A 14,097-nucleotide genomic window follows, 5' to 3' on the forward strand; every position below is an offset into this window, starting at 1 on the left:
CTTCAGAATGCATCCTGCTGTTCCCTCACATATAAGTTCACCTACATTCCTTTTTATTTCTTCCACCCTGGGTGCATTAAGTTGGGCTTTCCATCTTTCAAAGGTCTTGCTATTATAAGGTGACCATTAACCAATATAGGAAATGATGAAAACATATTGGGTCATCTGGGATACATTGAAGGCAACTTCAAGAGAAAAGCATGAGTGTTTGGAAGTGGAGAAGAGTTTTCCAAAAAGGCCCAAACTGGTGGTCTGGAAGAGGAGTGCCACCATGGTTGGGGTGCAAGTCAAGGCTATCTGAAAGTCCACATGATTTTGACAATATGAATCTCATTTTTCTCTTCTCTTCCCAAAGCATGATATTTCTCTGTCCACATAGAAAGAAATGCCATAATGCTATTGTGCAGCTGGAAAAGAAACCAAAATATCTGTCCTCAGAGAGATAGCTGGGAAGTAACACCAGCTCTGAGAGCTACTCACCTGCTTGAAACACCACAAAATCCAACTTTGGAGTCTCTCCTAAGAGGATTGTGCTCAACCCAAGTGATTGTATCCTGACATAAGTTGACATTTCATCATAGGCTTAAATGGACATCTTTTTTTTTTTAACTGAGGGCTTTATGGGCACTTGGGTGGCTCAGTCAGTTAAGTGTCTGCCTTTGGCTCATGATCCCAGGGTCTTGGGATGGAGCCCGGCATCAGGCTCCCTGCTCAGTGGGGAATCTGCTTGTCCTTGTCCCTCTGCTCCCCACCACCCTTGTGCCTGCGCTCGCTCTCTCTCTCACTTGCTCACTCTTTCTCAAATAAATAAATAAAATCATTTAAAAAATAAACTGAGAGTTTTAGGGGTGCCTGAGTGGCTCAGTGGGTTAAGCCTCTGCCTTCGGCTCAGGTCATGATCTCGGTCCTGGGATCGAGAGAGGACATAGTAAGTGCAAAGGCCCTGAGTTATGCTTGGCACAATCAAATAGAAGCAGGTATCCGGGACCTTGAGATGCCACCGGGAAAGGACTGTGGATTTTATTTCAAATGTGATTAGAAGCCTTTGGAAAATTTTGAGTCGGGGAGTGATGTGACATATATTTTGAAAGCATTATTCTAGCTGCTGTGCCATTATAGAGTGAGTGGGGTTGAGTTTGAGTAGGATGGAGGGAGATAATGCAGAGGTTCACATGGGGTATCATGGGGCTTGACTAGGGTGGAAAGGTGGGAGATACTGAGAAGGGGAGAGAGAGAGATCCAGGTACCTGTATATGAATATAAGCTCAGAGATACATCTTTAAATATCTATCTGTACATAGAGATATTTTGGATATCTCTATCCAAGAGGATATCGTGTGGGGTCAGATAGTAGATAGCAGTGCTTGGGGGCCAAACAGGATGAGAACAACTTCTGGTATAGAAGTGACATTCCCCGCGTCATAACCAAAGGAGGAATGCTTAGGATCTGGTGGAGAAAAGACAAGAAGGGGCAATGAAACTGACATATTTCCATTTCCTACAGCTGCTGACACACGAGGCTTTCTCGGGCTGATCCGGGAGAAAGGTGAAGAGTGAGTCCAATTTCCCTGAGTTCATCAGGCAAAAGGGTTGTTGGAGGGTTTCTTTTTCTGGCCTCTGGGATATAGTTGTCTCAACCCTCCCCAGCCACACACCAAGCTGTGGAAATCCAGTGGAAGCCAGCTACCAAGGGCCAGATGTGCCTAAAGGGATGTCCCGAAGTTCAACCATCTCCTCTCCAACCACAGAAGAAAGCAGAGGGGGAAATGTGGTCACAACGCAAGAAGAGGGGTACATAGGTGATGGGACAGTCATCCAATGAATACTATGCAGCAGCCAAAGGGGGATGCTCTGTATGTAGATGGGGCAGCACAGTGAACAATATGTTGAGCAAAAAAGCAAGCCTCAGAAGTGTACAGACTTTTACAGAAAGGGAAAGAGCAGGCAAAACCCAAAATAGCTGGTTTAGGAATACATACATGTTAAAGAAACATAAAAAAAATGCAAAGAAATGTTTATCAATACTCAGGGCACAGGATTCTTCTAGGAGAAGGGAGTGAATTTAGGGAGGGGCTTCCAAGATACTGGCCACGCCCTATTACACAGGGTTGCGGGAACATGTGCACATTTATTAATCTTTAAAATGTACATACATACTGGGGCACCTGGGTGCTCAGTGGGTTAAGCCTCTGCCTTCGGCTCAGGTCATGATCCCAGGGTCCTGGGATCGAGCCCCATGGGGCTCTCTGCTCAGCGGGGAACCTGCTTCTCCCTCTCTGCCTGCCTGCTCTCTGCCTACTTGTGATCTCTCTCTCTGTCAAATAAATTAATTAATTAAATATTTTAAAACAAATAAAAATAAATAAATAAAATGTACCTACATACTATATCCAGTCCTTTTGTAGGCATTGAACTTTTCACAATTAAAAGTAAATACATGAGGGACCCCTGGGTGGTTCTGTTAGTTGAGCATCTGACTCTTTTTTTCCTTTTTAAAGATTTTATTTATTTATTTGACAGAGATCACAAGCAGGCAGAGAGGCAGGCAGAGAGAGAGGAAGGGAAGCAGGTTCCCTGCTGAGCAGAGAGCCAGATGTGGGGCTTGATCCCAGGACCCTGGGATCATGACCTGAGCCGAAGGCAGGGGCTTTAATCCACTGAGCCACCCAGGCGCCCCAAGCATCTGACTCTTGATCCCAGCTCAGGTCTTGATCTCATGGTCATGAATTCAAGCCACATGGTGAGCTCCACACTGGGCATGGAGCCGAAGAAGAAAAAGAAGAAGAAGGGGAGGAGGAGAACGAGGAGGATGAGGAGAAGGAGAAGAAAAAGAAGAAGAAGGGGAGGAGGAGGAGAAAGAAGAAAAAAAAAGAGAGAGAGAGAAGAGGAGGGAAAGAAAAAGTAAATAACAAAAACCCTGGCGACATCAATGACTGTCTTATGTCACCAAGGCTGGACTGAAAAATTGTAAACAAACTTCAAGTCTGTCAATAGGAGGAAGGCTAGTAAAGTGCAGTACACTCCAGACCTTGCGGTATTGCGTGCATCAGTTAAAAATAGTAAAATCGACCTAAAATAGCATAGTTCTCAAAGAGATGGTTCAGGAGGAAAAGCAAGTTGCAGAACAAGATCTACAGCTATAGAAAAATTCATGTAAAATACCACTTGTGTTTAAAAATGTATATTTCTGCTTTGGCATATGTAACAGATATTCTCCACATACTAATATATGTTGTAGGAAAGATCTTATAGGGGGTGGAGGGATGGCCCTTCCGAAAGATATGTCCACATGGAACCTGGGAACATGACCTTATCTGGAAAAAGCATCTTTGCAGATGTAATTAAGGCACGGATCTTTTTTTTTTTAAGATTTTATTTATTTATTTGACAGAGATCACAAGTAGGCAGAGATGCAGGCAGAGAGAGAGAGAGAGAGGAGGAAGCAGGCTCCCTGCTGAATAGAGAGCCCGATGCGGGGCTCAATGCAGGGCTCGATGCGGGGCTCGATCCCAGACCCTGAGATCATGACCTGAGCCGAACGCAGAGGCTTTAACTCACTGACCCACCCAGGCGCCCCAAGGCCCGGATCTCGAGATAAGATCATTCTAGATTGCCCACTTAGCCCCTAAAGCTAATGACAAGTGTCCTATTCTTATTTATTTACTTTTAATTGTGAAAAATGCAATGCCAGAATTGACCAGATTTACCAATTTACCAGAAAATTATGTTTTATGGCATAACAGTTTTGAATTTGATTCAGAGAATAAGCATTGCTCCCTCCCCACACACACCAGAGCTGGCCAGCCAGGCGGAGCATAATGAGATGAAAACACCCAAAACTAACACTCAAGGTCTTCCAGCAGGATGTTCCTGAAGAGACTGAGTAAAAATATATTCGTGAGACACATTTTCTTTTCAATATTCAAGAAAAACAATCAGAAGATTAAAGGCTTATGCTCCGAATAGAATTCAAGACTATTATGCCATAAAACATCATTTTCTGGTAAATTGGTAAATCTGGTCAATTCTGAAAAAAAACACTGAATTGGTTGTTTGCCATATTGGCTTTTGGCAAATTGAGTTTTGAAGCCCCAGACAACTTCTGCTGGGATCACCTGGGACAGACGTCTGTCACTAGTTCAGATGCCACCCCCTCAAATGGGCCTTCCCCAGCCAGCCAGTAACTATGTAAGCAAACCTCCCATCTTCTGCAGGAAATCTGCGCAGTACTTAATTTTTCTTCCTTCATAGTACAAGTCTAAGCCATCTTGATTATTAATTTCTTCACTTTTTAATCTTTATTTTTTGAAGACTTTATTTATCTGTCAGAGAGAGAGAGAGCGCACAAGCAGGGGGGATGGGAGGCAGAAGGAGAAGCAGCCTCCCCATAAGCAAGGAGCCCGACGTGGGACTCGATCCTAGGACCTGAGGCACCCAGGCATCCCTAATCTTTTTTTTTTTTTAAGGTTTTATTTATTTATTTGACAAAGAGAGGGTGAGATAGCATGAGCTGTTGGGGGGGCGAGGAGATGCAGAGGGAGAGAGAGAAGCGGACTCCCCAGCGAGTTTCTTACGGCTTTCTGTGTGACACTCAGCTCCTGATCATCACCTACAATCTGGTGATATACTATGAACAGGGTTCTAGACAGTACTTAAACCTTATTAGTCTAGTACACTCATGGTGAAACAGGCATTCCCACCGGCAAAGGCCTCATTTAATACTAAAGAGATTTAGATCAGCCATACAAGCCATCCAAAACTTGCTATGGTTTCCCTCTGGCTTGTTTTTTAACAGGGCAAGGAAAGGCAACCAGATGAGGTGACTGCCCACCCTCTGGCTTGATTTGGCTTCTTTCTCCTCTTAGGTAAGTGTAAAGTTCTCAGTATAGAAGCCAGACTTCAAGAGAAAGGATATTGACAAATACCCCATCTCTGGGGGATTCTGCTGCCTGTATGATGAAGGGAGGGGCTGGGTGATGTAATAAGAGGCAAAGAAGTCCACAAGGCATGTGGGTGGCTCAGTGGGGTAAGTGTGAGGCTCTTGGTTTTGGCTCAGGCCTTGATCTCAGGGTCTTGGGATCAAGTCGGACTTGGGGCTCTTGGCCTGGCGGGGAGTCTACTTACCAATTCTCTCTCTCCCTCTGCTCCTGCTCATGTGCTATCTCTGTCTCAAATCAATAAATCTTGGAAGGAAGGAAGGAAAAAAAGAAAGAAATGGAGTCTTGGGACACCTAGCTCTGGCGGTAGCCTGTGACTTTTAATCTCAGGGTCCTGCCTTGGAGCCCCACGTTGGGTGTAGATATTAAATAAATAAACTTTAAGAAGCAAGTGCTTATTTTCTCACACACACAGTTCCTTCCCTCTTTATACCATCTCGTGCGCAAGTAGTCCAAGTCCTCCCAAAGGCTGCTCCTTATTTGGAAACCTTCCCAACCCAACCCATCTGGGTGCATGGGGTACGATTCAAAGCAGCGCCCAGACCCTGCCTGCTCCGGGCCTGTTTTCAGCCTGAGCTCCCACCACCAAGCGAATGACGTCCTGTGGGTCCCGCAAGCTCCCAGGCAGCACCTGGTTCCTGCCAGCTGCCTCCCGGCTGCACCAGCAGCTCCGAGCAGACTCGAGAAGCACCCAAGAACCCGAGGATTCCGAGCCTCTCTCATCTGTGTCCTCGAGCCTGTATTGCGCACTTCTTTCGTGCATTTCGGGCGAGGTAAGCCTTTTATTTACTTGCATTCATGATTCCTCCTTGGTGCTTTGTGGGGTTTTGTTTGTTTTTGTTTTAATGCATTCTGTAGGATGCCACGCCAAAGTGTGTATCTGCGGGAGGGGTCCTGGGAAGTGGGGAAAGCCCCCTGCGGACAAGGCTGCCCGGAACCTCTCGTCTCTTTCCCGACTTGGCTCGCCCGTGACTACGCCCACCCCCGCCTCCCAGGACCTCCGGCCGCCTCCCGCCGCCTCCAAGCGCACATGCCAGCCCGCCCCGCGGAAGGATCCGACCCACCCGGCCGCACCACACTCGGCCCGCACTCTGATTGGCTGGCGGAGAGCTGGCCTCACATCAGCCCAGGCGGCCGCGCGGCGGAGAGCCGACCTGAGCACCAACCAATCGCAAGGCGCTCCGGTGCGTGAGGCGCGCCTCTCAGCCAATCCAAAACGGGAACCGGAAAAAGGCGTGCCCAATCGGAGCTGGGTAGGAGGGCGGGGTCACCCTTCGACCGTGAAGGCCGACCGCTGTCACCTTGACAACCCCGCGAGTTGGGCCGGTCCCACCGGCCTGTCTTCCGCGGGTCCTCCAGGAGTCACCCTTGGCCTCCCTGCCTCAGCGCCTGGGGCTGCACTCCGCCGGGAAGAGTCAGGACACGCTCGTTCTCCCCGGTCCGCATTCTGCTGTGATGCTGAGGCGCCCGACGGCGCGGCTCGGCGCACGTGGGGCATCGGCGGGAGCCCCGTCGGGGGTGGGGGGCGATACGAAGTCCTCGGTCCGGAAGTGCTTGTGATAATGTCCTCTCCAGTCAGGACAGTCCAACTCGAAACCAGAGCCGACTGAAATAAATATAAAAAAGTACCGAACTAGGGGCGCCTGGGGGGCTCAGTAGGTTAAGCCTCTGTCTTCTGCTCAGGTCATGATCTCAAGGTCCTGGGATCGAGCCCCGCATCCAGCTCTCTGCTCAGTGGGGAGCCTGCTTCCCCCCACAAGCCCCTCCCCCGCCTCTCTGCCACTGCTGCCCCCTTTTGTGGCTATTGTCACCATTCTACTCTTTTAGATGTTTTCTTTTTTTTAATTTTATTTTTATATTATATTTTATTATATATATGATATATATAATATAATTATTTTATATTATTAAATTTATCTTGTTTTACTATTTTTATTTTTTTTTAATTTTAATTTATTTTATTAGCCCAATGCAGGGCTCCATCCCAGGACTCTGAGATCATGACCTGAGTTGAAGGCAGAGGCTCAAGTCACGGAGCCACCCAGGCAGTTTTAGACGTTTCCTAAACCTAGAACTCTAGGTAGAAGAACAGGCACAGTTCATATATGAACTCTCAAGCTGTCAAAAATCAGCTTTTGTTATTATTATGATTATGATTATTTTAGTTTTTGTCAGATTTTATTTTTAAGTAATCTCTACACCCAACATGAGGCTTGAACCTACAACCCCGAGATCAAGAGTAGCAGGCTGCACCGGCTGAGCCAGCCAGGCGCCCCCAGAACCAACTCTTTTTTTTTTTTTTTTTAAGATTTTATTATTTATGTGACAGAGACAGTGAGAGAGGGAACAAAAGCAGGAGGAGTAGGCTTCCTGCTGAGCAGGGAAACCGATGTGGGGCTGGATCCCAGGACCCCGGGATTATGACCTGAGCCAAAGGCAGAGGCTTTTAACCCACTGAGCCACCCAGGTGCCCCAGAACCAACTCTTTTTAAGGATGGTATTATTTTCTCACCGAGCCTATCCACAGGAACCTACATTGTTGAACTAAAACACTCTGAGAAAAGCTTTGACACAGAAAAATAAATGTAAGAGAGGCCAGGATTTATTGTCATCATGTAGAGTAAATTGCAGGCATTATCTTAGCACTGGTGATGAAAATATCATGTCAGCATCCTTGGGAGGAGCTCTGGATGTGGATCATATATTCTTGTATGAGATCTCTTTGTAGATGTTTCTTTTGCTAATTCTGTTAGCATTCCACCTCATGGCCTGTCATTTACATTTTCCCAATACGAGTATGTTTATGATTTAATCAAGTTCCAATTCACAGCAGCCTTCTAATAGTGAAATCAACTGTGGACTTAAGAATGAAAAAATGTAATTCAGCAGTGACAGGAAGTAGCTGGCATTATGTTTTTAGTGATTGTAAGCACATGTGTCATCGCTGGCTCCGGGTGAATGGGCCTGCACGACTTTGCCTGCCTCAAAACACCAAACTCTTACTGAAGGGTAGCCCAAATCTCAGGGCCCGAAGGAAATCGGTCCTCCTTAAAGAGCCATGGGATTCAATACTACCAGTCAATCTTACTTGGCTCTGCTTAATAATGCTTACACTCAAATGAAACAAGATGGGATCGGGAGAGAGACAAACTATAAGAGACTCTTAATCTCACAAAACAAACTGAGGGTTGCTGGGCCGGGGGGAGGGAAGGATAGGGTGGCTGGTGATGGACATTAGGGAGGGTATGTGCTATGGTGAGTGCTGTGAAATGTGTAAGCCTAACGATTCACAGACCTGTTCCCCGGGGCAAATAATACATTATATGTTAATAAATTATTTTATTTTATTTTTTTAAAGATTTATTTATTTATTTGACAGACATCACAAGTAGGCAGAGAGGCAGGCAGAGAGAGAAGGAAGCAGGCTCCCTGCTGAGCAGAGAGCCCGATGCCAGGGCTCGATCCCAAGACCCTGAGATCATGACCTGAGCCTAAGGCAGAGACTTTAACCCACTGAGCCACCCAGGCACCCCAATGTTAATAAAATTAATTTTAAAAAATAATGCTTAGCCTCACTGTGTCACAACTAAAGTAGGACAAAGAAGGTGTTTAGAAAAAAAAAATAAATAAAACAAGCTTATCCTTTAGATGAATGATGTAAATGGTGTATTTGATGTAAATTTTCATTCCATCACCGATAGGTTGGTTTCAAAGTTTCTACACTAATGGAAAGATGGAATGAATTAACATCCTAATTCCTCGAAAACTCGAGGCAAAACTGAACCCTTAATGTCATATTGTGTTTATTCTGTTATATTGGATAATAATGTTATGTTGTTATAAGTTATACTGCGTCATATGTATAATAATGTCACATTGCATTACACAATAATGTTATCTTATTATATAATAATGTTTATTGTGTCAAATGCTTATAATAATGTTATATTATGTGTTATATTTTACAATAATGTTATATAGTATCAGATTTGCACTAGATGCAACAACTTACATGAAAGTCATAGAAACACAGGGTTGTGGGTTGTTGTTTTTTTTTTAAGATTTTATTTATTTATTTGACAGAGACAGCGAGAGAGGGAACACAAGCAGGAGGAGTGGGAGATGGAGAAGCAGGCTTCCTGCTGAGCAGGGAGCCGGATGTGGGGCTGGATCCCAGGAACCCGGGATCATGACCTGAGCCAAAGGCAGACACCTAACCAGTGAGCCACCCAGGCGCCCCACACCAGGGGACTTAATGTAAATAACTCACCTTAAGAAGTGCAGGTGGTCAATAAGGGAAAGGCTAAATAAATTGTGGCATATCCACAAGATGGGATACTAGCCACAGAATGTGACAGCTGACTGAGACACATGTACAAAAATACCAGACTCTAGAAAAGAGTAGATAATATGCTATGGTTAGTGTTAAAGGATGGTATATACATATATGCTTGTGTTGTCACTGGCTATCCTTAGCAGGAGTCATAAGAAACTGGTGACTGGGGTCGCCTTGGGGACAGAAAGGTGGTGGGCAGACCAGGCAGGAGCGAGATTCCAGATTCACTGAACACACTTTCGTACCTCTGAAGCGTGTACTATGTGATTGCTTGCCTTTGCCAGAGAGCCACACACTTTGTGGTTCAGGACTGTTACATACTGTTTGTCACCCCACCCTATTCATATGTAGAACCCTAAGCCCTAAACCCCACCCCCCAGTGTGCTAGTATGAGGAGGCAGGGTCTTCGGGAGGTGATGAGGTCATGAGTGTGGAGCCTCATGGGTGGGATTAGTGCCCTCCTAAAGGAGACCCCAGAGAGCCCCCTCATCCCTTCCACCACAGGAGGACACAGGGAGAGAGGACTGTCACCTAAGAGCCAGGGAACAGACCTCACCAGGCACTGACTCTCTGGCCCCTTGACCTTGGACTCCCCAGCTTCCAGAACACTGAGAAATAAATATTTAGGAATGCCTGGGTGGCTCAGTGGGTTAAAGCCTCTGCCTTGGGCTCAGGTCATGATCTCAGGGTCCTGGGATCGAGCCCTACATTGGGCTCTTTGGGAACCCGTCTTCCCTCTCTCTCTCTCTGCCTACTTGTGATCTCTGTCAAAGAGATAAATAAAATCTTTAAAAAAAAAAAAAAGGAAGAAAGAAATATTTATTAATATTTATTAAGTCACCCAGTCTGTGGTACTTTCGTAATAGAAGTCCAAAGAGGACCTTTTTACACCCTTTTTTTTTTAAGATTTTTATTTATTATTTATTTGACAGAGAGAGATCACAAGTAGATAGGCAGGCAGAGAGAGAGAGAGAGAGAGAGAGGGAAGCAGACTCCCTGCTGAGCAGAGAGCCCGATGCGGGACTCGATCCCAGGACCCTGAGATCATGACCTGAGCCGAAGGCAGCGGCTTAACCCACTGAGCCACCCAGGCGCCCCTTTTTACACCCTTTTAACTTACTAGGAATCTCAAAAGCTTTTGTTTCCTGGGTTATATCTACCCATAAGGATTAACAATAAAGTTAGAAATAATTTCACAAAATTAAAAATAAAAAGTGAGAAACCAACCTATACATGCATTAATTTAAAAATAACAATGGTAGCCGTGCTTATCTGGCTCGGTTGGTTGAGTGTCCGAGTCTTGGGGTCGGCTCAGGTCACAATGTCAGGGTCTCGAGAGCGAGCCCGGTGTAGGCTCCCTGCTGGGTGTGGGGTTGGCTTCAGATTCTCGCTCTCCCTCTCCTTCTGCCCCTCCCCCACTCTAGAAAATAAAATAACAGTGCTAAACCCAGAGCACACTACCATAAACAACGTATTTGTATGAAAAATACCTATATTTTGGGGGGGGGACCGGAAGAGGGGCATTGGTCTACAATCTGCTAATCTCAAGGTCTATCTTAAATACTGCTGGCTCCATGCCCGTGTCACCGCTCATCAGTTACACTACCCTAGCTGGTACCCGATGGAAAACCCCTTTGCATGTTCGTGACACAGTGAAAGTAGAAAATGCAAATGACTAATTATTAATAGTATTTTATGTTACTAGAGGAACTCAGACCACACTCAGGACTGCAGGCCTATCCCAAGGAGTGAATGAACTATTTCCAAACCTCCAACGTTTAGGATGGCTCCTCCATCCTAAAATGAAATAAAATAATATATGTATTTATATATATATTCATAGGCATGTGAGGGTAACATTCAAATGATTTTACACAATTCACACAGGGTGTTCTAAGCCATACAAGAAAAGGATGTGGAAACAAAGGGAGGCAACACTGCAAGTCTTTTTGAAATCTAAGTTGATAAGAACACAATTGGTTTTGTCTGATTCCTGAGGCAAAAAACGATTTCACTCTCCCTGCGACAAGATCTTTTTTTTTTTTTAAAGATTTTTATTTACTTGTCAGAGAGAGAGAGATCACAAGTAGGCAGAGAGGCAGGCAGAGACAGAGGGAGAAGCAGGTTCCCTGCCGAGCAAGGAACCCGATATGGGACTCGATCCCAAGGACACTGGGACCATGACCTGAGCTGAAGGCAGCCGCCCAACCAACTGAGCCACCCAGGCGTCCCCCTGCGACAAGATCTTAAGTCCTAGGAAAACAATGGCCTCTTTGAATGGAATAGGGAATCCTGAGACCCCTGAAAAACAAACATATCCAGAAGATACCAGTCCAAGCTGGGAATTCTCCTGCATGTGTAATAACCTGTAAGCGTTAAGGGAAGCTCCGGCTTTCCCAGCGCGGCTCGAGACAGGAGAATCTCCAAAGGCACGTATCTGCAAATTCTCAAGCTGTCGGGAGGAAAGACTGCTCCGTGTAAACGCTGATAGAACAGAAGGGGCTCTCCATGCCTCCACGGGCGGCGTTCAGGGACGTGGAATCAGAGACCCCGGGCTTCAGTCCCGGCTCCCCACCCTCCCTTACTGTGCCACTTTATGCAAGTAACTTAACCTCTCTGGGCCCGCGCACAAAACGGGAATTCGCTGTAAGGCTTAAATTTTGTTTAAATCCAATAAGCCATTAAAGAAATACTGTTGATCCTTGCTCCCAGCTGTCACCTTCAGAGTAGAGAAGATGCTGGTTAATTGGGTTTGGGTTTTTTTTTTTTTTTTTTTAAAGGAATCTCTACCCTCTACCACCAGCAAGTGTCACATGCTCCACCAACCAAGCCAGCCATGCACCCCTTGAGGGTTTGTTTTTGTTTTTGTTTTTGTTTTTGTTTTTGTTTTGATTGTTAGGATTTATAGTCATTGTTTTCTTAGGGTCATCAATGAATATCTCCGTTGATGCAAGTTGAAAAAAACAAAACCACACAAAAAACCCCCCCATGAAAGCTACAGCTTCTCCAGGAGGAGTGACTGGAGTGACTTCTGCCTGTAGGGAGGTAGCCTGAAAGACTGGGTTCTCACTCAGGTTCCCCCAGGACTGGCCATTTGACCTTGGGCAATGTTTCTCAACCTCTCTGAGCCCGGGTGTTCCCCTTTTCATTAACCAAGATAATCCCTTCTTAGCAGCCTGGTTGTGTAATTCCAGCAAGCTGGGGCAGGTAGAGCCCAGGGGAGACAGACACAGAAGGCTCTTAGTTTACAGTGACGGCTGTCATTGGTGGGGGAATATTTAGCCACCACTCCTCTCTCATCACCCCCTACAGCGACCTGTGGTGCTCTTGGTCCTGAAAATTTATCTAAAGGAAAGCCATCTCTCTGTTCACAACACTCTGCCACCAAACGTGGGTTTTCCCTCGCATTCAGCAATTCTGACCCTCACTATCCAGACTCGGGGCAGACCCCACGGACTAAGAGCGGAGTCCCACAAAACCATCCCTTGCCTTCAGACGTCAATCCCAATTTCAAAGGCCCTGGGGTTGCCCTCACTTCTTTTCCATTTGGTGACAAATCAGAGGTTCCCTGACTGCCTCCTGGGGTTCAGTGATGTGCTACACAGGGAAACACTTTATGTCCTATTACTGGTTTATGATGGGATAATTGAAGATGACCAGCTTCAAGTGAGATGATACCTTTCAGGAAATGAATTTTGTTTTGTTTTGAGAAAAAACTGACCACACCAAGTATTGGTGGGGATGCAGCGGAATTAGAATTCTCATACACAGCTGGGGAGAATGTGGGCAAGAACACCTCAGAAAACAGTTTTTTAGCAAACAAAACATATGCCTATTATAGGACCCAGCCATTCGGCCCCTAAGGGTTTACCTAAGACAAACGAAAGGAAATGCTCATACAAAGATCTGCACATACATGTCCACGGTAGCTTTTCTTGTAATGGCCTCAAATTGCAAACAGACCAAGGGCATCAGCAGGAGAACAGAGACACGGAAGTACATTCATGCCGTGGAATACGACCCAGCAATAAAAGGGAGCGAGTTACCCACACACCCAACCTGGATGAATTTCAAAATAATTATGCTGAATCTAACAGACCAGGATGGAAAAGCAGGCACCTGCTGTTTGATTCCGTTTATGTAAAATGCTAGAAAATGCAAGCAAATGCGTAGGGACAGAGAACCATCAGGGGTTGCTTGGGAACCGGAGAGAGTGAGGAGGAGAGCGGGGAGGTTCAGAGGCAGCGACAGAAGGGACTTTGGGGGTGGGGGACGTGCCTCTTTTCTTGATGGGGGCCATGTTTTCACAGGTACAGAAATATACCCGAAGTGATCAGACTTTACATCTCCACTTCTGCTTTTGGCAGAAGGGAGAGCGGAAGTGGAGACGGTATACCGAGGCCAGGTGGGGGTGGGGCCAGGCAGGTGCACCTGTGCCCTCCGTCCGTTGCTCTGTCGAATCACACTCCTCAGCCCGGCACAGCCTCACCCGACACCTCGTTTCAGTTAATGTTCTCCCAGATCCTGGGAGACCTGCTCCCACCCTCCGTTCCCACCTACTGCTTCACCCCATCTTTTTTTTTTTTCCAGATGTGCTCTTGCAAAACGGTCAATCACATGTATTTAATTCACTCAAATGGACAATGCTTTCATATCTCCCTGGGGTTTCTTTTTTTTTTTTTTTAAGATTTTATTTATTTATTTGACAGAGAGAGATCACAAGTAGACAGAGAGGCAGGCAGAGAGAGAGAGAGAGGGAAGCAGGCTCCCTGCTGAGCAGAGAGCCCGATGCGGGACTCGATCCCAGGACCCTGAGATCATGAC

At 46.0% G+C, this 14,097-nt stretch overlaps 1 protein-coding gene across 1 annotated transcript; it reads left to right on the forward strand.

The window, feature by feature from the left end:
- The first annotated feature begins 5,451 nt into the window (after positions 1 to 5,451).
- Positions 5,452 to 6,573, forward strand: LOC125081804 (uncharacterized). Its single transcript, XM_047696513.1, has 2 exons — positions 5,452 to 5,710; positions 5,796 to 6,573. Exons 1-2 carry the CDS (start codon positions 5,452 to 5,454, stop codon positions 6,545 to 6,547), a joined length of 1,011 nt encoding a protein of 336 aa, XP_047552469.1. The 3' UTR covers positions 6,548 to 6,573.
- Positions 6,574 to 14,097: the final 7,524 nt, after the last annotated feature.

Source organism: Lutra lutra, chromosome 12, assembly GCF_902655055.1.
Source record: "Lutra lutra chromosome 12, mLutLut1.2, whole genome shotgun sequence".
NCBI classification, from domain to species: domain Eukaryota; kingdom Metazoa; phylum Chordata; class Mammalia; order Carnivora; family Mustelidae; genus Lutra; species Lutra lutra.